The 24,610-nt window shown below is 44.1% G+C and overlaps 1 protein-coding gene across 3 annotated transcripts; it reads right to left on the bottom strand.

The window, feature by feature from the left end:
* Positions 1–490: 490 nt before the first annotated feature.
* Positions 491–23,571, bottom strand: TEF (TEF transcription factor, PAR bZIP family member). 3 transcript variants are annotated; one of them, XM_054200739.1, is made up of 5 exons: positions 23,306–23,571; positions 12,120–12,446; positions 10,425–10,645; positions 9,566–9,777; positions 491–7,673 (listed from the first exon to the last, which is right to left on the bottom strand). In XM_054200739.1, the coding sequence occupies exons 1-5, from the start codon at positions 23,406–23,408 to the stop codon at positions 7,652–7,654; spliced, it is 885 nt and encodes a 294-aa protein (XP_054056714.1). In that variant the 5' UTR covers positions 23,409–23,571; the 3' UTR covers positions 491–7,651. The 3 variants fall into 3 exon arrangements, with proteins under 3 accessions (XP_054056714.1, XP_054056708.1, XP_054056723.1); XM_054200733.1 differs by lacking the exon at positions 23,306–23,571 and adding an exon at positions 18,347–18,688; XM_054200748.1 differs by lacking the exon at positions 491–7,673 and having other exon boundaries at positions 7,693–9,777; positions 23,306–23,570.
* Between the last annotated feature and the right edge of the window lie 1,039 nt (positions 23,572–24,610).

Raw genomic sequence — 24,610 nt, 5'->3', positions numbered from 1 at the left:
CAACCAAAAAAACCAAGATTTATGTCAAAAAACGGAAAGGAATGGAGAAAGCTGTCCTTGTGGTCAAAACTAACTTACTCTAAACTCTGTTTCTTCCCATAAAGAAAGAAAACTAAATTCTTGTGGTGGCTGTCAGCCCACAGGTAACAAACGAAGCAAGGTTCAAGTGTACGCAGCTGACTACCACTTGTCAGGATTTCTCCCTCTACCTGAAAGAGCTCAACCTAGACTCACTACAGAACAAATGCAAAACCTCGCGAAGTTATTGAAATCAATTAATCCAGAAAATAAGAGTGGGGAATTGTATACCTGTTACCAGCACACCTAACAGTTAACATATGGGAAATGCACAGCAAGAGCATAATCCTAAAAGTTGATCAGTTGCTTTAGTGTCTACCAACTTCAGTGCAAATTGCAGGTGTAATGCTGACAGTTGAGGTGTACAGCACACAGTACGCTATCTAGAGAACAAAATTACTGGATCTCAGCATAGTGGAATATACGTTTTATTTCTTAAAAAGGAAGGGTACTAACAGAATTTAATACAGTCAAAATTTTACATTTTAAACAAAAGCTTTTCTTTTTCTTAAAAACCAGTTACGAGCAGAGAGGTGAGAGGATTTAAACTACTCACAAAATCCAAGCTGAAGACTTTGAGAATTCAAATCTGTGGTTTATACATTTAAAAAAGTGTAATAAATGGAAATATAAAATAATACCAACTCCGCAACAGTGAAATGCCCTTTCCTCATTAGATTGCTGTTTAAGCACCTTTATTTTTACCCATCAGCTGCCAGGAGTGTGTAGGTTTATGTACAAAATAAGCAGTTTGGGACAAAAGACTCATATATAAATTAAAACCATTTATGGCAATACAGTTTTACCCAGCCGCTTTACAATCTTTATTATCTCTTTCATTTCTATAGAGTCTTTCAGTCAGGATGATCTCAAATGCACTTGATGGACTGCTTCAAAAAGCAGCTACATTTACAGGAATTATATAGACAACCTCAAGGAATAGATATCCAAGAGATTAAACAATATAACAGGCAGTAAAACTAAGATCAGATTTATATCTTATATAAATACCGTGCAGATCTATCATCCATCCCACTGAATGAATGGGACAGATCAGTGTCACATCTGAATCCAAAAAAAACTTCTATCCAAGAGGAAACAGAATTTCAGGCCAAATATAAGAGTTCCCTCAAACTATTTAGTTAAAAAATGTATGTCTCTGAAAAAGCTTTACAAGAACAGAGCTTTCTGAATAATTTGCACATATGCTTAGCTGTTTCATAGCTATTTTACAGCCTAGAGACACTGAGAGGGGAGCTAAAAGAAAAAAAAAGAAAAAAAGAAAAAAAGAAAGATACGCCACCATCTCTGCCCACTACAAAAAAAATGTTGTGGCTTTGTCATTTATGGGATACTGCTGATGTAGCTGCTACTGGAGAGAAGACTGCTCCAGTACAGCATTAAAGACAAAGAAGTTACGTTATGGCTGGAGAAAGTGTCATGACAGGCTAATCTTTTTAGATGAAGGCTGATGGTTCAATCTCACGTCCCTCTCAAAACCCAAGTGTTCATATTTCCTAGCAGACTGCTCATGATTCTCATTCCACTGTTTGGTTTTTTTTTTCTCCTTTTAACATGAGATAGAAAAAGTCATGAACGCTGATGAAAGTTCCAGCTGTGCAGCATCCAGTGAACATGTACTCAGCAAAACCTCAAGTCATTAATCACTTTCTCTCCACAGCACAACAGAATACCTGTGTCATCTATGTACCTAATGGAACTAATAAAGCTGTAGGCTATCTAGGTTACAAATGAGCTTCCGTAACAATAACTCACTCTTTCATTGCAGCTTGCTGCACTCTGGCTGAAGGGTGGAGACAGATCTGTTTGAGCCAAAAGAAAGAATAGTTAAAAAAACAACCAACCAACCTTTAGTTTTCCGCAGTCACTAGGCTTTATGAATAATTAAATATCACCACTTTCCAAATGCTACTCACAAACAACAGATCAACTGTCCAGCTAACGGGATGGGAAGAGTACAGTTATGAGTGTCATCAGTGACTACTGTTAAAGAAAGACTGGAAGAGAATCAATTCCCTCAAATTCTCAGTTTCTCTGCTTAAGTAGCTCATTATTACTTTTAAAACATTTTTTTGTTGATAGAAAGCATCACAACTAGACTAGAACTCCACAACATCAATCTTTGTTTTGATTTCTGTAGTTCTTTAGGAAAAAAATAATCCCAAATCAAGCTACATGAAGCATTAACAATATTCAGATATTACAATGGAAGCACTTATTTATTACTTCATAGAACAGATTAGTTTTAAAAGTGTATTTACACGTTCTAAGTTATACAAAATACAGTATTCCAATAATTCATGTTAATAACCATATTTCAGACAACTTCACATAGAAGTGCAGAGGATGCATTCGTCCATGATCCTGGCCAGTAGCAAGCAGTCACCCGCAGCGTGGCAGATGAGAGCTGCTATTTTGCCCCCTCGGGAAAACAAATCCCACCATACCTTCTCACCGAGACAGAACTGCAGATCTAAGAAAACAGTCAGGCAGGTACACGAGCAAAGTTTGTTGAGACCCACGGACCAAAATCACATGCCTTAATTTACTAGACGTATGTGAAGTACATTTTTTTTTTTTTTTAACATATGTTCTACAGCAAAGGGCTTCTGCTCATGCCTTAGTTGGGAAAATGAAGTAACAAGGGTTTTGGCTATGTAACAGGCACCCAAATTACACTTAATATCAACAGCCTTATAACTACAACTGATTGCACGTTAAGGACACAATTCTGCAGCTGACTGCCGGGGCAGAGCTTCACAGATCCTGTGAAGTCCACATGGTTCTCTACAGATGCAGGGCTAATCCCATGCAGAAGTGACAGCAGAATTGAGGCCTTAAAATATTGGGGCCTCAGATAGCAATTTCCTCACGACACAGCACTATCGGTTCACATTGGCAGGTCAAGTCCCAGTGCAACAGTGCACTTGGTTAAAGCAACTGCTATTTTTTCATGCCTTTCTGCAGTAACTCTCCTATCTTTATATTCCTCTCACTTTTTTCTGGACTGTGGAAACAAGATCAAGAAAAGAAGATTCCCCAAACCTAAACAAGTACATATCTTCTGTATGATGCTAAACTGAGGGGATCCAAATTGGCCTAAAATTGTAAACAGTGAGGCTTCAGTTTTAGCAGTCTTGCTCAGGTCAGACTCTTGCATTACGCTGCTCTTCCTGCTTGCATTCTTTGCTCTCCTTGCCATCTATACGTGTCTCTTCCTCAAAGGATTCCTTTTCCCCTATAGCTGCTTGAACTTTAAGAACTTTGCATTCCAAAAGTGCCTCACTAGGAGATAGCATACTATCAAACTAACAAATTACATTCTGTATGACAAATCTGTATTATCATGAATTAAATCATTGTAATTTCTCAATTAGCATTATGTTAGCATCTCCACAGAAGTTTAGTTCAGCCTATTCTTTCTACCTTTTTCCTAGTCTCTCTTTGTGAGTTTATCTATCTCGACCACGTTACAGTGGCAGATATACAGATCAGAGTAATTATCTGAACATCTAGAAAGCCAGCCGGTGTCTTGCAGTGCTGCAAAGGCAAAACACTAGCATTAATAAATGATTTTGCTGTTTATGGATTTAGGCTGCCAAAAAGATGAGATTCAGGCATTAAGACAAACTTGCATTTCTCATCTTGTGTTTAGCAGCTAAAACCTTAAGGGGGAACAAAAGCCTATCTGGATTTTACAAAGGTCTGAGATACCTCCACTTGCACTAAAAATGAAGGCATCTGATCATAAGGAACAAAGCCCTGTTACGCTGAGGAGGCTTACAAGCCTGAAGCAGCAATATTGTCTTCTGTGCAAGTCCATTATTTCTGCTGTCTACACAAAAATATTTTTCCACATAAGTGGTTTTATTACAGTATTCCCAAAGCTGCTGCCCTTCCACTGCACCTCCCAACTTGAAATGGATTTGGTACAATTAGTAGCAGTCCTGCAGATAACGCTGAAAGTGATTTCTACAGCTAGAACACCTTGGCCTTTCAAACAGCACAGCTGGGAAATGGAGAATTGTCAGAAAACACATAAAATGTTACTGGAATCATAGATTTTTTTTAAAACATTTCTTCTCCCAGAAAATAAAAAGCAGAATTCAGATTATCTGAGTATCAAAACTGTCACTAACTGTCAAAATGCACAAGTGATAGGACCAGTTTACCAACATTACACCTGCAATGAGATACATCCACCTGATGCCAGCACAGAATGCTCTAGAGTAAAGCAAAGACACCCGTGACTCCAGTGCTTGCTAAAACTTTACGATAACTATGTGAAAGTAAAGACTTTTTTCTGTGGGAGGTAATAAGATCTTTGTTAGTGGCTTCAGTGGGAGCAGATCTTGGCAATAGGTGAAAGATTAGTCTTCTAGGGAATTTTTTAAATACAAACCCGCATTATTATAAGGAGATATAACTATGTGTAGATTAGAAGACCATGTATGAAAGCAATACTGTATTATGTTGCGCATCATTTATTCATAGCCCGTTTCTTCTGTAGAGTAAGACAACACTCATTGCCCACAAATCTCATCAACAGTTTATATATTTTCAAAGTGAGTACTGTCAAATGGTCATTTGGTGTCAATCCACTTCTAACGAACGTACAGCTGTGTCAGAAACTGATCCCTTTACTGGCAATCCTTGCAGTGATGCTGAAAGGTGCACTACCTTTATTCTCTCCCCTTGGAGATGGTCCCTTTATGGCTGGAATGGGGTACATTGCCATCAGGCACACTTACGGCCTCTACAGACCATGTTCCAAAGTTAGAGAACTTCAGATTCTAACAGTGTCAATTCAGCATCTTTTAATGTTCAAATTGAGTTAAAAGAATATTACTCTTCTTATGACCACTATGAAAACATACCCAAGTTATCACTTACAGATAGGATTGTCATCCTAGTCAAAGAAACAAAATTATATAGTTACTTGTTCTGAGAGGAGCAGAGAGCTCCAAAGCAGTAAGCTTAACTTCCTGAGACTGCAAAAACTGAGAAAGGAATTCCGCATTGCACATCATTTTTTGTCTCGTAATACCTCCACTCTTTTAAATAGTTACCACCTTCTCATCTATCTTTGAAGATGTTGCTTCCTAACAAAAAAAAATAAAATTCTCCAACTACAAAAGTTAAGCCGCACTCACCATAAAGTGCGATTTTCCAGTTTTGCAACCCATAGGCACATGAATCACAGAATGTGGAAATCTGCACTGTCCTACAGGGAAGCACAAGAGTTTGCTAACAGTATTCTCTGAAAGAAAGATCTAATGAACATTCACTGTTAGTTTCCATGGTGTAAGCTTTTAATACCAACACAAAAGGTAACAGAATTGCACATACTATTCTCACTGACTGAATATTTTGCTGTTAAAATAGCATGACATACTGCAAAACCAAATCCTGCATACAATTTGTTAAGTATTTAAAAGGTATTCCTAAAGCAGCAAGACAGCAAGACCCAAATGAAGGACTAGCAGCTCCTTGCCCAGTTAACAATACCCGTTATCTTTGTGATTTAAACAGGAAGCATGACTTTCAAGAACGGCCATTCAAAGCTAACTGAAAATTCAGAAATGATAAATGCAAAAAGAGTTGCTACATTTACATGCTGTCAGGTTTGTTTGGTTTGCTTTGTTTTTGTTTTCTAAATCCATGGTTTGGCCTTTATCACCAAAATAAAACAACAAACAAAACCCAGTAAATACCAAAAATATCGGTCCAAATCAGGAATACTTGATAGAGGTATATGCTGACATTTCAGCAACATGGAGCTAAACTATTCATCTATTTGAAGAGAATACTCCAAGATTATCTCAGCTTTAGAATCCCAAATTATAATAATACACTCATAAGTATACTTCTGTAACCAAAAAAAAAAAAAAAAAAAATCAAAACAACTTAAAAGTACTTGCTTGACTTCAGAACATGGTCCATTAAAATAATAGGTTAATAATGGCATTTAATGTATATGCTCTTTACAAAGGTTATGTCTTCAAAAAACTGGTTATAAATTCAGAGTTTTGAAATTTTTATTATTTTTTTTTTTAAATTAAGTTCACATTAGCTGCTTCTTTGCACCTTTTTCCTCTTTGCCTTTCTGCTCTGAAATTAGGGGTGGAATCTCTTGGCTAAATGCAGAGTCAAAATACTTGCCCAACATGATAATGTTGAGCTTTGCTGGTAACTAGTTGTGCCTCATAGTTTTGGCACTTGTGCTTCTGAAAGCTGTCAGGATTATTTTTCTTGAGATGTATGCTGTTTATGAATACGCTTGATCATTTTTCACTCCTGTCTTACAAGCTCCACTTTGGCTACAAGCATGGCCCAGAAATTAAGTGCTCTTTTTCTTCCCACGCAAATTTAGCTCTTAAGCTTCCTCAATATAAGAGTAGATTTTTGTTATGCTGATGAAACTCTTACAATGGAACTTCCACCTACTTCCTCCATCTTCTACACACAATAAACATCCCCGCAATCTGTCCAAGCTTTCATCTACTCTCCCACACCAGCACAAGGGTCTTGATACTTAAGCTGCCCATTGTAACGGTGGGAAATCGTTGGCTGTTTCAGTTCTATGAAACAGATGAACAAAGTGCTCTTTTGCCACTGCAGTTCTCATGTAGTCAAGAGACAGAAAATTGTAATATGGCAGCTAATAGACGTTGTTTTGCTGGAGCTAATACTCAGTCGGCGGTTTCAGACTGCCAAAAGTCATGAGGCTCAGCAGCTCAGACTAGCACCTTTTCCATGATTGCTAAATCATTAACAGAAGAATAGATCTTGTTTCAGCAAGATACCATAAAAGAAAGCAAGCCTGATAAAAAGAAACAAAGGAAAAGGCAGCTTACAGCAGTATAGCTGTGGAGCAGGAAAACAACCGAAGTGTTTTACTATTACATGGGTCATTTGATAGAGGTTTATTACTACTCTTGCTACGGCAAACTGTGGTGCTTTCTGGATTGTTTCAATACATCTGCTGTACTTTTCTGCACTGCAAGTCTCACACATCACAGACTGTTGTTGTCCTGGTGTCTTTAATTCTGCACCCACAGTAGTCCACAAGATACTATGCTGTACCAGAAGTGAGCCGCAGTATTAAATAAAATTCATCCTACTGCAGGGAAAAGAAAAAGAGTCTTAAAATATAGCAGTTCTTAATATATACACTTTCATTTAAAGCTCCCTATTTTCTTCCACTTGAGTGCCAAAACAAAGAGTCACTATTCACACAGGCTGTCAACAGACTTTGAGACATGAACTTTGAGTGTCTTGACAAAACCCCAATAAGTAAGCTTATTGTAGTTCATAGTTACAGTGAGAAAGACAGATAAGAAAGCCATATACAGAATTAAGGAGACTTTGCACTTTTCATCATGCCCAGCCCTGGGTAGTTCAGATGGGGTACTTGCAGGCAAGCAGGCAGGCAGGGTCATCGTCAGTTGTTTGTGTTGGGACACCTCATAGATTTCACTGCTCACTCTGAAGACTGGCGATTCATGTGTGCTTTTTAGTTGCTTTGTTTTTAAAAGTCTTTAAAGTTGCATCACTCGGAATCAGATAAGTCACTTTAAACAAAGCAAAGTGTTAAGTGTGACAATTTATTTATAACATACTTCCCACCATCACCACCACACACCACCCTGTGAAAGAAAAACCCCTGCTGAAAGGGTGACAATTTTTAGTACGTTTGAAAGAAGAGCCACTCTAGTCAAATTAAGAACATAACAGAGGGGGAGATAATTCAAAGCATACATTTACTTTAAGCATTCTGAATTAGCCTGTTTCTCAACTTCCTTAAGAAGTCAACACACGATTGGTCTAAACTCACATCAATTTCCACATTATGTTTAAAAGGTAAGCTAGGCAAGAAGACTTTAGTATAGAAAAGAAACCCCAATGCTTTTTTAATAAACTTTTCAGTTTTCAATAGGGGACCTGGAAACTAGCTTAAACATCTTGTATCCCACATTTACTCCCTAATATAAATATTAGCCCAAGATGTGTAGCCTAAGAATTCTGACACAGCCACTATCTTAAGATAGCTTCTCTCATTAAGAGGACTTCTAGACACATATTTCTGTTAAAGCTTCTGGTTCTTGCAGTTGTAGGTCATGTAGAAGGTCCCAACATCACACATAACATATTTTTCTTTTAACGCCACGTACTGTTGAAGCAGCGCTTGGTGCTGAGAATGGATTACTTCCAAGAGGGCAAGTCTCGTGTGCTAATTTTGTAACAGGAAACATGCTGGAGAGAGAACCAGCAGGCATGGAGAGACCAGATATACTGCTACACAGGAGATAGTGAGGTAAACTGTTCGTGTTTAGAGTGGGTGTAGCTTGTTCCATAGAGTGTTCATGAGGCAAAGGACCAAAAGTCTTTCTCAAGCCCTTGTACAACAGGTAAGGTGCAGTAAAGTAACAGTGGCTTGCTTGCTTTTTAAAAAAAAAACAAATCCTTCTTCCAAAGCATAAGGTACTGGCAATTCCTTAACAGATGGGACTCAAGGTTCAGCCTAACGAGCCAGACCTCTTTTCCTAACTCTCCCTTCCTTCTCAGCTAAGTGTGACATGCTGCTTTATCATCAGCAGTTCAAGAGAGAAGTCCCTCTAAGGAAAAAAAGGAGGGGTTGTGGTAGAAATACAGCCTAAAACCCACAGCAAATTATTTTGTCCGTATCCATAAAGTGAGAGATCCCCTTCTGTTCTCTCTCCTTGGTTTCTGGAAGTTATCCAGGATTAGAACCTACCATGATATTTGAGCAGTATTTTAATCAACACTGCACTGACTCTGGTCTGCATAACACTTGTGCATTAACCTTGAGATACCTCAGTTTTTACAAGAGATTGATTACTTTCCTGTCTTTCTGTCCTAAAGGCTCGCCTGTTCCTCTTCGACAGGAAGAGTTCTATACAACAGGTACTTCCTAGTGCCTCTGAATGGGAGAGGAAATAATTTCATGATGCTGCCCAGCAACATCTACTTACATCTTAAAATTATGTTTTACAATTTGACTGGGAGGGGTGGGTGGGCTGGAAAGGGAGAAAAGAGCAGGAGTTTAAAAAGAAAAAAAAAAAAAGCAAGGAGAATCTCCTAGGCTCTTTCTCCACTTAAAATGGAGATTAGAACAGACAGCAAAAGCCCTGTCCAATCAGGAGGGATCCACATCTATTCCTCCAGACAGATGAATCTGTTCTATTGTATGACATCAGAAAATGCTCTATCAGTGTTAAAAACATAGTTGTAAATATGGACATTAAGATTTTGGGCAATACAATGATCAGGAAAGAGCCTGAACAAGTTGTGCCAACAGAAACAGGGTTTGTTTGGGTTTTTTTTGTGTAGATGCAAAATGGCAAAGCCTCCACAAACTTTATTTCTGTGTGTCTCTACAGAAGGCAGAGAAGTCTAAGAGGCTAAAACAAGGAGCCCTAACAAGGAAAAGGGGTGTGCTTACAAGGGTCCGTATCTGGTCTCGTATTTAGAAACAATGTTCTTGCATCGTCCCACTTCCTTGCGTAGCTCTGCGACCTCCGTCCTCAGGGCCGTATTCTCTTTCTCAAGAAAGGCTGCCCGAATTGTGATCTGATTCTCCTTTAATCGCCGAGCATCACGGGAACGCTTTGCTGCCACATTGTTCTTCTTTCGCCTTGTCCAATATTTTTCATCCTGCAGCAAAAAAGGAAAAGAAAAGAACAAAAAAAAGATGCGCCAACCTGACAACTGTATCAAATAGACACCTCTTTATTGTATGATTACATTCATACTGACTGTTATATTGAAAAATCTTCACTGGTTTGCAGGTCTCAGACACCAAAATGAAAGCGACACAGTACTGTAAGATTCCATCCTTACATGAGTCTTTTTTTTAGGATAAACCAAGTGCACTGCTAGAACTAGGGAGATTAAGAGACTTGGCTACTAAGAAGCTGTCCAACTAAAATGCTCCCTTTACTTAGTTTCAACTCATGAATGAACTTCCACAGAAAACAACCCGTTCTGTTGTCTGGGCTGACATAATGCTGGGCAAATATATACACAATGGCCTTCAAAAATGCAGTTGATGAGGATGTGACTTGATAATTCTTCTGATTTCTGTGTATAGCATGATAAGTTACTCCTGCCCAGTAATTATCTCATGATACTAAACCAGCAAAAGAGCAAGAACAGCAGTTGACTTGCCAATTCTATTCCTGGCAGTGCTTCTCCCCAATCACATAGGTGCAGCGCATTAGTTTTATGTGTCAAAATGTTTGGGTAAAGAATCAGGAACTTTGATCAAGGCTTAGAGAAGTTTGTAGCAATAAATCTGTTACCTTTTGCTCATCTGGGACAAAAACCTTCTTGGCTTTTTTAATCATTGGTTGTGGTTTCAGGTCCTCTTCAGTAAACTTGTGCTTGCGAGGATTGAAGAGCTCACCACCAGGCACACTGGACAGCACTAAATCAGCAGGATCAGGGTTAAAATTCACCTCAACTTCTACGCAGTCAGGATCAATGGGGCTGGGAGTATTTCTCTCATTTTGTGGTGGGGACTCTGGCAACAACAGCAGAAGTTACAATACATTCAGCAGAGTGAAGAGAATTAACCAAGAAGCCAATCTGGGTATCTCTGTTTACTACCCTACTGTAGGCAGTATTTAATCGTATTATTTAGTATTTCCGTAAGGTGTGCTCAGTGCTGCACAGCTGCTGGTACAGAGAGAAGTTACACAGTCCAGTTTGTAACACAAACTCTAGGAACACATGCTAGACTAACAGACGTGAGCAAACAGATGCTGGACAAGAGTTAATACTTCCTTGGCAGAAACTTCATGCTTTACACAGTTAAGAAGCACTTTCCACAGCAGTAAGAAATGAGAAACTTGTATCAGCCTCAGTTTTGTGCCATAAGAGAGCCTTACAGAAACAAGGTCCTTCAAAGGTCAGACATTTGTATTTCCAAACAGAGGACTAAATAAAGGTGGGCTTGTTACAAATGCAACAGTATTCTACTTCTTTGCCACATGGAAACAAATGTCCCAACAGATTGTCTAACACTGATAATGTTCATATGAACTTTGTCATATTAATGTTTACGTTTACATACTTCATATACATGAATTGTAAATGTCAGTGCAATTTGAAGTAGTGACGAATGAATAATTTTTTCATATACAACCTAGAAAAAAGCCACACCCTATGTCTTATTGAAGTAGTTCCACATTTTGCTTTTCTCTCACAGATTCACAGAAAAGGCCCCGAGCAAAATGCTTGCTGTAAAGTCTGCTCAGAAAACAGTACTGTGAAAGTTTAGTGGCTATCATGTTTAAACTCCAAATCTAGTGCAAATTGAGCTGCTGCATTTTTTAATAGAGAAGATCTCCATACTACAAACAAAGAGTAGAAGTTTCCTACTACCATTTAAGTACAGTTTTGTTTCTTTGTTCCTCCATTCCCACTTCAAAGCACCACAGAACATCAAACTGCATCATTAACGCACCTTTTCCAAGTGTCTGTTCTCACATTTCACAGGCTAGCATGAAAAGATTGCTTCATTGTTTTTCTATTAAGGATTGTTATTTGAGGTACATTAAGTTAGCGTAAGTTCACCCAAGCATACCAAGCCACCAAGGTAGCACAAACGACTTGTCAGAAACTATCAAATCTGTTGTAAAATAACCTGAGAAACTATTTTCTCAACATCTCCAGCTTCTCATTAGACTAGCAATACCAAGAAAGCAAATACTTTATGTTGGTGTTTCAGCTCTCTCAATTTCAAAAGGGAAACAGACTGTACACTGAGAGACGCTCACTCATTTTTTCCAGGTGGGGGAGAGGGGAAGAAGAGAAGAAGCAGCATCTTCATGAACTCACACATAAACCTAAGGCTCTACACTGAGCATGTCTGTGCTACTTAACCTGCCACAGCTAACACTGACAGGTTAGCACATCTCCTCTTTGATCTGAAGAGGCACCTTTTAATACCAGAAAAACGGAAGTCCCTCAGAGCCCCATATTATTCCATCTACCTGTGCTGGAGGCTGCTTCAGATTGCTGGTAAACTGCAGTGGAAGAGGATGATGCAGGAGAACCAGTGGAAGCACTGGCAGACTCCTTTCCTTCCAGCTCAGCCACAGGCAAGAGTGGATTCTGGTTCAAATCCAGGTGAGTAGGGCTGGAAGGAATTCCATTCTCCAGCAGGAACTCATCCAGATCCATGTACTCCAGGTGGAAAGACTCGCCATCATAAGGAATGGTTTTGTCCCAAATGGGCGGCATAAGGGAAGCCGAGACTGCCATAGTGCTGGCAGCTGCTGCCTCATCTTCCTCAAGCTTTATCTTCTCCTTCTCTTTATCTGAAAGATACAAGTAGGTCACTGTACAAGCTGCAACACAGGAGAGACTCAAGGTTTAAGAGTCTAACAAAATCCCCATGAAAGGAAATTCAGTAAGCTGTATTTCTGCCTCATGACGTAATCTGAAAAATCAGATGTTGAAAGGCGACATTCATACATTCAGTATGGAACGCTCTGACCCCCTGTGATGGCCGGACCACAGGCATTTGAGTAGCCTTGAAGACCAGCATCTTTGCTATGATAACTTACCAAAGCGTGATATAATACGCATGTAGCTTATTGTTAAATAGTCACTGCAAAATAGCCTGGCTCATCTTGGAAGACAGCGAAAGTGAGTGTCCGTAAGTAGGATTACATAGGAAGCCATTAAGAAAACTCCAAGGAAGCAGAGTAGTTTATTCTATGCACAAAGAAGGAAGGTGCAGAAGAATAATCTAGATACAAACAAGAAAGGAATATGGATTTTCAGATTACATTTGAAAAGCAGTCAAAAAGGTCCACCAGACACCAGAGACCCGGATGTCTATTGTTCAGCATTTTAGAAGCAGTTATTTCTGAAATGACTCAGCATGTCCACACAAAGCAATAGCTCCAAATGCTGTTCGCTATAGATAGCTCAGAGTACCTACATACAATTTTCACTCTTTGGGGAGATGTCTAATAAGGCATATTCCCACACCCCACCCCCAAGCCACAAAAGACTGATGAAATTTTCTCCATTTACTGTGCTACAGTGCACATATGACAGAAAAATGACTGATTCTGTGTTCCCCATAGCTACTGAATCTTAACAATCGTCTGGGACAGAATCCAAGCAGAAAAGTCAAGTTATGGAATAATTACATAATTTAAGAGATAAAAATAAGCTGGCAGAAAAGAAAAAAGAATCCAAGTAATTTTCCTGATCCAGTTCTCCATGTAGACATGCAGTTCTACCAGCACTGAAGGAGGCATTGCAGAAGCAGTGCCAGCACTGCCAGCACTGTGCCAGCACTGCCGTCAAAAGGAACGGGCACTGGTTGTATCCTAACCAACTGCAAACTGGGTCTTTCCACAGAAGCTGGCAAATATTCAGTTCAATGGAACAAGGACTCCAGGGACATAGACTGGACCAGTTTGGATCTCCAGTATTGACACAGATTAGCCCAACACAATGCACAAACGTTTTGCATTAGGGTTTTCTAGACTGGCAACAATATCCTAAAGGAATATTTTTCTTTATTGGGGGTGGGAGTGGGGGGTGAAACTCTGCTCTAAATCAGAAAAGCCTATTTATATAAAACCTATTCTGATAGAACTGGCATTCCTTCTGCTCTTGCCTTAGCTGGTGTGGAACTGGGACTGAAAGAGCTTTTTATGTCTTAAAGAACAGTGCTGCCATATGAATTAAATTATCATTTTAATCTACCATGCTCTGAACATGTTATACAAAAGGAGACACCTATTTTAAACTAAACAGCTGAGAAAATACTTACCAGCCATACACTTGGCTCTAAGAGCAAGTACCAAAGAACATGTTAAATTCAGAACAGTGGTTCCTGGACCTGAGCTTTATGAACATAATCTTGTAGTTTTGGCCTTCCCCCTTGCTACTTGACACTGCTGCCTCTGAACTGCCATCTCTCAACTCCTATCCCTGCTAACAACTCCTTTTTGCAGGGAGTTTTGCACCTTTCCTACCCTTCGCTTGGGCAAAGCAAACGTGCAGGCTCACAGTCATGATCCAAATAACCTGCACATTTCTAAATAGCTCCTACTTGAAGCTAGTAAAAAAACAGCATCTACTCTGCTTCACATGTAAGGATGATTTCACTTACTAGTGAAGCACCAAACTGGAACCACCATTTTACATTCAACTTGTGAATCAGGGATTGTGTATTTCCATAAGGTTTGCATAGTGCTCAGCACAACCAAACCCAGATTGGCACTGGAGATTGTGGACAATATCCCAGTAAAGACAACACCAAAACAAGTGCAAGTGACAATAATGAATTCTTTGCAAATCACTTTTATTTTTTGATCAACATGATAACAAAACTTGTGAATGTTGACTCAAAATGGCAGGGAAAAAAAAAAATAAAAATCAGTCTCTACTCTTGAAAACACCATTATTCCATTTTAAGTTATACCAGCTTTAATGCAAGCCAGCAGTGCTTTTGTTTTGCAACACCTAATACAACACCTCCAACAGAGAAGAAAAGAAACCTTAAGTCACTAATAGACTAAACATAAGGCTTAAAAATATTTTTCAGAAGGTAGATGCCTAAAGGACTATTCAGATCTTTTAATGCCTTTTAGATGCGCACCATCATCCTGCTGTACTTCAGTAACCTGAAAAGACTGTGGTCCCTCCAACTTCCTCTTGCTATCATCCCTGGCTCACACCAGATTAGATCCTTTCTTCACATGAGAAGACCATCTGAAATTTTTTGTCCTTTTACTACCTGTTGACAACTGGACAACCACTGGGCCTCCAGTGCTATCTTTGTTCAGCTATGCTGCCTCTCTCTTTCCCTCCTCACTTCTAACAGCAATATCTGAAACAAATTAAAATAGCAGAAGTTAACATGCATATTGGCTGCCCATGTATTTCAAATGCGATACATAAAAAGATAAAACCTTTGTATGATCATTTTTCCATTGACATTTTCCCACTGGCTTTCTTTCAATTAATGTAATCTTCATTTCTGCTGCACAACATCCTGCTGGGTGCACAATATCTAATGAAACACTAATTAACTTCTTGCATCTTGAGGGGGAAGTTTCCGCCCGCCCCATCACAGGGAGCTGAAACATTAATTCTCTTAAGATATTTATAGTGTAAACAGGTATTACCTGACAGCAGAGCTGCAGTATCCTAAGAGGCTCCATTTGCAGTGATTCAAGGTCACCCTGATAAATCTGGACTGTACTTCTGCAGATGATGGCTCATGTCCGATTTAGCCCCCTCATTCTGCTACTGTGACCTACTAACTAGGCTGTACATCTGCTGTTAACAGAGAGGTCACTAGTTTGTGCTAAGTAATTTAGGCAGAGCATTCCAGTTCTTGAACTGTTGGAAATACTGCTGTTTTAGCCAGAAGCAGCAGCCTGTTAAGAGCTTTATTCCACATCCTGGTGGTTTTTTTTAAAAACAAACAAACAAAAAAAAAAAACCAAACAAACACAAAAATCAAACCAAAAGACCCACCACCCACAAAAAAAAAATAACAAAACAAAAGCACACCAAAAGATATTTTGGACACAACTGTCAAGTGCTCCCCCAGCCACAAACAGAACAAACACTTATTTGACAAAGTTCCCCTGGTTCATAAAAAAGTATTGTAAATTATACCAAAAACACTACACAGACTAAGGCTGATCGCTCCATAAATCTTTAGTCCCACTTGTGACAATAGAACAAGACAGGTTACAGGGTTCTATATTCCTGATGCCCATTACTGTGATGTTTGTTGAGGCATTCCTCCTGCCACAGCAGCACACAACTGGCGATTAAGGCATCCTTTGGAGAGTATGCAGCAGCTCATTATTAATATATGACAGACTTATACTCCTGCTCCAGAATATTAATTCTCTTCCCTTACCCCACAGGACTTTTTATAAAAAGACTATTATTTTTATTTATTTAATCCCTACAGCATACATGATCACAATTTACAGCAAGGCTGGTCAGACATACTTGGTATATGGCAGGGCATTCAAGATTACGGCATTCATTTGGAATTGGATGTCCTCCTCTGTTGCTCAGAAGGATTAGAAAGCCTGCTGGATTACTGGGTAGTCAAATTACCTACAGCAGTTGGAAAACCCACAGGTAGCTTGTGGAGACTATAAATGGACACTGCAGCTAGCTGATACCATTTCTCACTGAATAGAACAGAAAATTGTATTTTTCTCAACAGGTGTTTCAGGCAAAAGGCATAGGGTCTTTTCTCAGAAAGCTTGCTGAAAACACACCACTGTTTTAAGTAAATTTGTAATTATTTAACATTTTGGCTGTGTCACCATACTGTAAAGGAACAGAAAATCAACAAGGATCTTCTGAAGTCAGTTGAGTCACAATTCTCCTGACAAGTCTTTTGTAAAATTACCTGCTAACACAGGAGGAGTTCTTTCTTTTGTCTTGCAAATATGCAAACAAGAAAAGCAAGAGAGATCAAAATGAACAGAAAGCAACAAGTTCCACAAAGTGTGAAGTGGAACAGTACAAGATGGACTAAGGAAATCTATGGAGAAATTTTAAGAATGAGAACAATCTGAACTTCATCACAGCATGAAGGGAGAGGGGTAATCAGGATGCAATGGACTCACTAGCAAGCTTTAGAGAGCCAAGCTGAACACCTTCCCAAGATGAAATAGGGTCTTTTACTAAAAGTATAATATGTTTCTAATTTTAGGAAGATGCACTACCTCAAAATCGTATTAATTTTAAAATTTTACATGTCCATAGGCCAGATCACATGATTCTGGACAAGAAAACCACCCCTAAGACAAAGTCACCACATCCCAGTCAGCTACCATCATAGTTTCCACACATGACCTTAGGCTCCTGCTAGCACTATCACCTTAAAAAGGATTGGGTGAAGAAATATCTTAAGAAACCCCATAATACTGTAGATTCAAGATTCTATGTACTGCAACATCCTGCACCATAGCAACATAACTAAAACCTTTATCAGAGGCTGACTTTTTTTTTTTTAAACAGAAAGGAGAAAAAAATATTTTCCAGAACCACAAGATGGATACATTTACACAGTACTGTACAACATTAGACACACAAAGTAAACAGATCTTAACTAGGCTCCTCACTGGGAAGAATCTTGCCAACCTTGCTTGCACTGCAGTCTACTCTGGATATCGCCTGATGTTCCAAAAATTATTCTCAACTTCAAAACTCCTAAATGTAAGGATTTATTTCACAGAATCACAGAATCTTCATGATTGGAAAGGACATTATACACCAGTACACTGGGCGCTACAGCAGTGCGGATAAACACAAACCTTCCTCAAAATCAAACTGATACTCAAAAAGGCAAAAAATACTGCCAGGTGGAAAAAAAAAAAAAGTTTTTAAAAGAAGTGCCATCACCATTGAAGACTATAAGCACCAGCACTGTTACTTACACAGCTGCTGACTGCATAATCGGTGGGAGAGAGCGAGCTCCAGCCTATGCAGCGCTGCATGTGCAGGCAGTCAGTCATACCCTCACGGATTATCAACAAACCTAATCTGAGGAGATTTGCTGTTTATGCGTGTCATCGTACGACTTTTCAGTAATTAAGGTCACGGAAGACTCGGAACCTTTTCACTGCTGCTCCCAACTATGCGTCTAAAGGTAGGGGAGGCTGCCTTTAGATAGCTAAGGGGATAAAAACCAGCGCGTCACGTCCTGACTTCCACATATCCCTCGCACCCGAAGCATTTTGTTTTGCCCGGCGCATACACTTAAATACACCCGAAAGGACGATGGCAGCAGCTGAATTTTCCAGTCGCACCGGCTCGCCGGGGAGACCCAGTCCCGCGGGGCGGCCGCTGCTGCCCTGCGCGGCTGAGGCGGGGAGCCGGCCGGGCTGCAGGCCGGCGGCCGCCCCGTCAGGCCGAGCCCTTTCCCGGCGGGATCCCGTGCTGCCGGCACTTGGCACGGCCGGCCGGGGAGGGGCTGACAGAAGGACGTACCGGGGAAGGACGCCAGGCCCGGGCGTGCGGCCTCTCCCGCGGGTGCCCCCCCTCCGCGCACACCGCGGCCAGTCCCTCCGTGACCCGGCGAGACCCGCCCTCCGAGGCGGGAAGACGGGGGGGGGAGAGGGGGGAAGGAGGAGGAGAAGGAAAGGGAAAAGGGGGGGGGAAGCTGGAGGGTGTCGCGCGCTCCCGCCGCCCCCGCGCGCGCTCCCGCGCTCACCCAGGCGCGCCTCCCGCGGCGGGTTCTCCATCAGCTTCTTCAGCACCAGCGGGAAGGCGCCCGCGAGGCCCCGCTGCTCCTGCTGCGCGGCGGCCCCCCCCGCGCTCCCCCCGGCTGCAGTGGGCTCCGGTCCTCCCGCCGCCGCCGCCGCCTCCTGGTGCGCGGCGCGGCCGGGCATACTCCCCGCGAGCTGGCGGGCGGGCTGTCAACGGCTGTGTCAACGGCTGTCAACGGTCGCGGCGCGAGGCGGCGGCGGCAGTAGCAGCTCCCCAGAACACGGTCGAGCAACGACGAACGCGGAGCGAGACGGACGGACTCGCGCGAGCAGGCAGAGAGCGCATGCGCAGCCGGCTGACGCCTGGCAGCATGTTTCAGTATTCATGAGGGAGGTCCGCCCCCTCCTCCCCTCCCCGGCGCGCCCATTGGCCCGCACCGCCCGGGGGGGCGGAGCCGCGCGCGCACGCGCCCGCCGCCCGCCGGGGCACGTGCGGGGGCCGGCTGCTGCGCCTCATTAGCATGCGGAGCCCCGCCTCCCTCTGCGTCATCGCCAGCTGCTCCTGAAGGCGAGGGGGGGTGGGGGGGGGAAGGCGCGCGCGTGGGCGGCGGAGGAGGAGCAGCGCCGGCCGCGGGGCGCGCGCTCGCCGCTCGTCTCTTGGTGGCCGCCTCTGCGCATGCGCGGGAGTCCCCCCCACCACCACCCCGTCGCTGCCTGAGGCGACAGTTACCGACTGAGGGGACCGTGTGGGCGGCCCGGGCTGCGTGGCGCCGAGGAGCCGCTTCTCAGCCGTAGGCCGCTCCCTGCTGCCTCACCCCTCGGCCTCGGGTCCGGTTGGGCTCGACCGCCGGGGCAGGCAGCGCGGCGCGGGAGGGCGGCGGGCCTGGGACCGGGCTCGGAGGACGCGTAACCGCGTCGGCCGCCGCCAGTGCCGAACCGCCGCCGGTCCTTAAATATCCTCGTTTAGGATCCCGAGATCACCTTTCCCACATGACCTGGATTTAATCTCCCTCTGTCCTACATCATGCCCGCAGCAGCGTGCCCTATATATATAACATTAGCAGGGAGAAGGACCTCACTGCGGCTGGGAAGCTGGAGAAGGAGGGGGTCTCTCCAAGTTCTCATGATCACAAGCGATCCCTTGAGATTCTCCAGCTGATCCCATCTTCCAAGCAATAGGGATGCCGTGCTGGGATTTAAGCTTCTGACCATACAAAGGGAGCAAGTGTTGCTGAGTTCATCCCCAAGAGCACAGGTGGATACTGAGAAGCTTCTCCTGCAGAATGAATAAACTCGCAGAAGTGTCAGATGCTACAGCCACAGGCTTCTCCCGTCAGCAGTTGCTGCCTCTTGCCGCAGAAGGGCCGGCCGCAGCAAACCTACTGCATAGCGCTGCGAGTGGGGAAAGGAAAGGGTGTGCAACCTCCATAGGGTGGCCCCATCCGCAGCCAACAGAGCCACAGGTGCCAGGGCGGAGATGTCCTTCAAAGTGCCAACAGAAAAAGGACCTCTTCTTCCCAGGTAGACACTCAGGCATCTGCTTGGTTCAGCTGCTCTCCCACAAAGCTCAGACATTTCATTTTGGTTGCGAGGCACAATTTGACCTGACCTTTTCTAATAAACCCTGATGGTCTTTGTGACACAAAATCACGTCCAAATTCCTCCCCATGTGCCCCAGGAAAAAGAACAGATTGGAAGTTGCATGGGGTAGGTGCTTTTCCCCATTGCCCTTCTACAACAAGGACCAGGGGACATCTCCATCCAACCCAGTCAGACAGGGAGCTGCCCTACCTGCCCGCTACTTCTCTTGCATGGGCTGGGAGGCTGAATCTGCCACCTTCTTCGCGGGGGCAGGGGTGGGACTCCTGACGCAACTCCTGCTTGCATGCTGCCCAACGGGGAGCTGGGAAAGGGCCACCTCGTTAATACAGGCTGTGGTCCAAAGGCTGGAACAGCATGGGTTAATGCATCGTTTATCAAGGCTGATAAATCCAGCTGCAAGAAGCAGGCAGAACAGGTCATGCTCCGCTGCCCAGCATGCGCCAGGGCTGCTGCTCACCCTCTGCAGACTCCCTCTGCCTTGCCAAGCTCAGCTGGCAGAAGAAAAAAGCACATGCATGAAAGGGAGATGCCACTTCACACAGGGCAATGAAACACAGATGTCAGACCACACATGACAGAGGCAGCACACACAGCTCAGCAAGGGGCGGTGGGCTCGCAGTGATGCTTTTGCCTGGGAAACAGCTAGTGGTAGGCGGTAGGAGAACACAACCTAGTGAATTTGGGAAGGAGCACCTTCTAGGAACAGGGCAAGGGGACGTAGCCAAAGTGGGCAGGCTGCAGGCTTCCCGTTCAGTTACTCATGGCTCTCATGGTTGCTTTGTTCCATTGTTGTTGATGCTGGAGGCCCCTGGGGATGTCACTGTGTCTCAGTACTGTACAATGCTACTTCAAGGAACAGGCTCTGCGCGCATCACCCCCTGCAGATCTCAACGCCAAATGCTTTGCTGGGTAATGTCCATATGAATGGAGGTTATTAAAACCACTCAGCAGCCTTTACTCCAGGGCTCTTCCTTTTAGATCGACCATGTTCTTTCTCCAGCACATTTCCACCCACACTCCACTGTGCTAAACTTTGTTGTGCACCACCACTGGGTTGTGACTTTGCTTGGAGAGGGTTTAAGTATGTACAGTGTTAGCTGCTTGGCCCGAAGGCTGGAGGGAGTTCCTGGGGAGCATTCCTGTGGGTTCCCTTTCACAGCACCCTGCTTGGGCATCAGCTCTGCTCTGCCAGCAAGGAGGGAGGTTGCTCTGAGACCTTTTTCTGGCCTCCTCTGGGAATTAGGGGCTCAAGCTACTGCCAGCAGAAAGTGGCCACTGCACCATCAGCTGTACCTTCTTAGTTGAGCTGGAATCTGCCTGGATTTTTACAATTTCTCTTTTGTTCTGCAGCTGAGAAGGAAAAGGAGGACAATGAGATGTGAGGAGAGGAATGCAGTGGCCTTGGCTGCTACTGCTGGGAGTCTTGTCAGGGCCAGATGATGCAGAACAGCCCAGCTCTGATGCAGCAAGGAGGCAAGCAAGAAGCAGCCCAGCACTAGGCACGGGGCAGGGGGAACACGTACAGCAAGCCCCACTGGGAGGTCTGAAGAGCAGAACACATTTCAGACAGAGGCCTGAGACCCAGCAAATCCAGACAAGTGGTGTATAGGTATGGAGACCCAGGAGGAGGGAACTGAGCTCTGTGGGAAGAGGGCCATGATGGGAACACTGGCCCGGGAGGGAGGCGGCTTAATAAGGACAATTCTAAGGGTTATGGGAGGTGATGCTGAGAGGCAGGGTGGTCCTGGGGCTGAGGAAGAAAGCTGCCACAAAACAGCACTCTCAGCTGCCAAATAAGCCATATTGAGTTAAGACTAAATCATTCCCCCTGCAAATCATTGATCCCCCATCCACTCCCCACTTCAACTCTTGCCAAAGAGATAAATCTTGCCAGCACTCCTCCCTTGGATTAATTCAATCCACTTCGCTGTGGAGGCCAGAGATCCCAGAGAGGCAGCCAAACTTCAGCTTAGCCACAGCAAGGCTCTGTACCACGTGAGCCTCCCTTGGCCGTTACTGCCTCCTCACAGCCAGGTCTGCTTTCTACCTGGGTATCAGTCAGCTCAGAAAACATGCCCTCGTCCCCACACACAGCTTCTTACTGTGTGATATGTAAACACACCCGTTAACAGGCAAAGTCTCAGCAAAGGAGAGAGCTAGCTCACAGGTGGCAGCAGTGCAGCAATGTGACAAAATGAGACCCTTAGCAGGTATGGCAGCTCCCATTGCCCTATTAACCCCTTTCCCACCGGGAGCTGTGTGGGTGCCGAGGGCTCCCTGTATTCCAGCAGGTGTAGGCAGCTGCCTTTCCTGCTATGAATCCTTTACTGCTGCAGCAGAACTGCTTTCACCTGTTGACCCCTGAGAAAGAGCAGGGTCTTTCTCCACATTGTGAATCTGGCTTTTCTGCTCCCACCTCCTGGATCATGCGGCCCCTCAAGACTGCAGAGCTGTCTGCATGTCCTGGTCACAACTCTCTGCAGAAGAGCGAGCTCAGTGCATGTTTGTTTCCATGAGTTTAACTCACTTGTGCCTAGACATGAGCTTGTTGAGACAAGGTGTTCCCACTCACCTCCCCATAACTCAGCAGTGAACATTAAAACACAACAACCAAAAAGCAGCTTGCCAAGGGCATGTGGCATCCTATCCAAAACCAGAGAGTCCCCAAGTTGTGCTGTGGGCACTTGGAGCATGCCCAGCAATACAGAAGTGGTCAGTCCAGCAAGAACGAAGTGTTCAGCACAACAGAAGCCCAGACTAAATAATCTCCTGGGTCCTTTCCATTTGTTTTATAGGATGCTGCACAGAGAGTGGGAAAGCCTAGGAGCATAGAAGTGCTCTTGCAAAGAAAACACATTTGCTGTGTTCCCTACCCCAGCTTTCCACTGATAAACAACTGCAGCATCAAACACAAAGTTTGCACGGAGTCAGCCGGCCTCACACGGGCCAGGCTCCCTGGACAGCCTGCATCTGGGAAGAGTCTTAGCTGTTATTAACCATGGGACAACCTGTATAGGAGCAACTTCCAGGATTGCTACGTGAGCACAGAGATTTGTGCCCAAGCCTTCTCTGTGCACAAAGGTTTGAGGGTTTCCAAGAAGTAGCTGAGCACAGAGATTAAAAGGATCAGGAGCTCAGCACTCTTGACTGATTTTGTAATCAATCCATTGCTGCCGTTTTTCCTCCTAGCTGCACAACATGCTCGGTGCCAGAACTCTCTGTCTGACTTGGACACTTGGGGGAAACACGCCCTTGAAGGGCTTGCAGCAAACGAGATCTTCTGCCCGCTTCTTGCCTTGCAACTTAAGGAGTGGAAGGAGAAATCAAAACAGAAACGCCAGCATGCGTTCCCTCAATCCTACCTGTCATCTTGTTGGTCCAGGGTAAGGAGTACTCCAGCAGGGACTTCAGGACTTCAGGAAAGTCCAGGGCACTGGGGCCCCCAGGGCTGTTGCAGCTTGACATGTCCTGTCCTGGGACTTTGCTAGCACGGCTAAGGGAGGGCCAGGTGCCTGGCCGCCAACGCTACACCCCACTCGCCTGGATGTTGCGAGAAAGGCTCGGAGGCACCCACAGCGGGCTTGCCAAACTACTCCAGCTGAGAGAAAAAAACAAGGAGGAAGGGAAGGAGCCTGGCAGAGATGCAGTTTCCCTGGCTGTCTTCACCTCCCCCTCTCCCTCTCTGAAGTGGCCAATTGTGGAAATAGCTTGCAGCCTCTCAGGGCTGGGCCGGGCGGCTGGCCAGCATGGTTTTACAGGGCCTTTCCCAGCCAATCCGGCAGCAAAGAACTGGGCCAGTTATCTAACTTTGCAAAGGCAGCACCCTTTTCCTTCCCAAGGTGTTACAACAAATATACACGTTCAGGGAAAAAAAAAGAAAAGCCAGCGCACGCTGTCAGGGGTACACACATCGGCTGCAAACGCAACAACAGAGGGATCCTCTGAAGGGAGGCTCTGACGAGCTCTGAGCTGCACAGGCTGCCCCGTGGAGATACACACGCTGCCTGCGTCTGCCTGCTAACTTTTCAACTCTCTGAGATGCAGATAGTGACAATATTTGTATACGGTAGAACACTTACTCTGTGTCCCTCCTAAGTCAATATTGATAACAGCATAAGGTATCTTTCTTATCAAGTGTGCATCATCCCCAAAGTGCAGAATTTCTTTTCATAAGTGGCAGAGTTTTATCAGAAAGCCAACAGCCTCCTCTTGGAGCAGCGATGTAAGGCAAGAGAGTTCATGCACCCTGCAAATACTTTGATAACAGCTGGTTAAGTAAGATCTTCAGCATGCAAAGCCCCTCCTCTCCTGTTAGTGAAGCTTTTTAGCGTGGAGGGATGGATTGGAGACAGGAGGATAAATGTCTTTATCAGGATCTGGCTTGGAGAGGAGGATCTTACACGTGCTGGGGTCTCCTCTTTTGCTGTGTGTGATAATTAGAACAGAAATGCCTTTATTTCGCAGTTTGCTCCTGTCCATTTTGCCAGGCTCAGTCTTACAGCGCCAGTGCAAGTTGATAGGAACCAAGCATTCCTACACTGGTCCGTGAGCCCCAGCTCTCAGGGACAGCCTCACAAAACCATGCATGGCTCTGAGCATGGAAGTGGCCTGAGTGAAGTCAGTAGGGCTTTTCTTGTCCCTAAAGTGAAGCATTTCGCTGCTTCACT

The sequence above is a fragment of the Rissa tridactyla genome, chromosome 1 (assembly GCF_028500815.1).
Source record: "Rissa tridactyla isolate bRisTri1 chromosome 1, bRisTri1.patW.cur.20221130, whole genome shotgun sequence".
Taxonomy (NCBI): domain Eukaryota; kingdom Metazoa; phylum Chordata; class Aves; order Charadriiformes; family Laridae; genus Rissa; species Rissa tridactyla.
The sequence above is the reverse complement of the archived record's forward strand: the minus strand, read 5'-3'. Positions and strand labels throughout refer to the sequence as shown.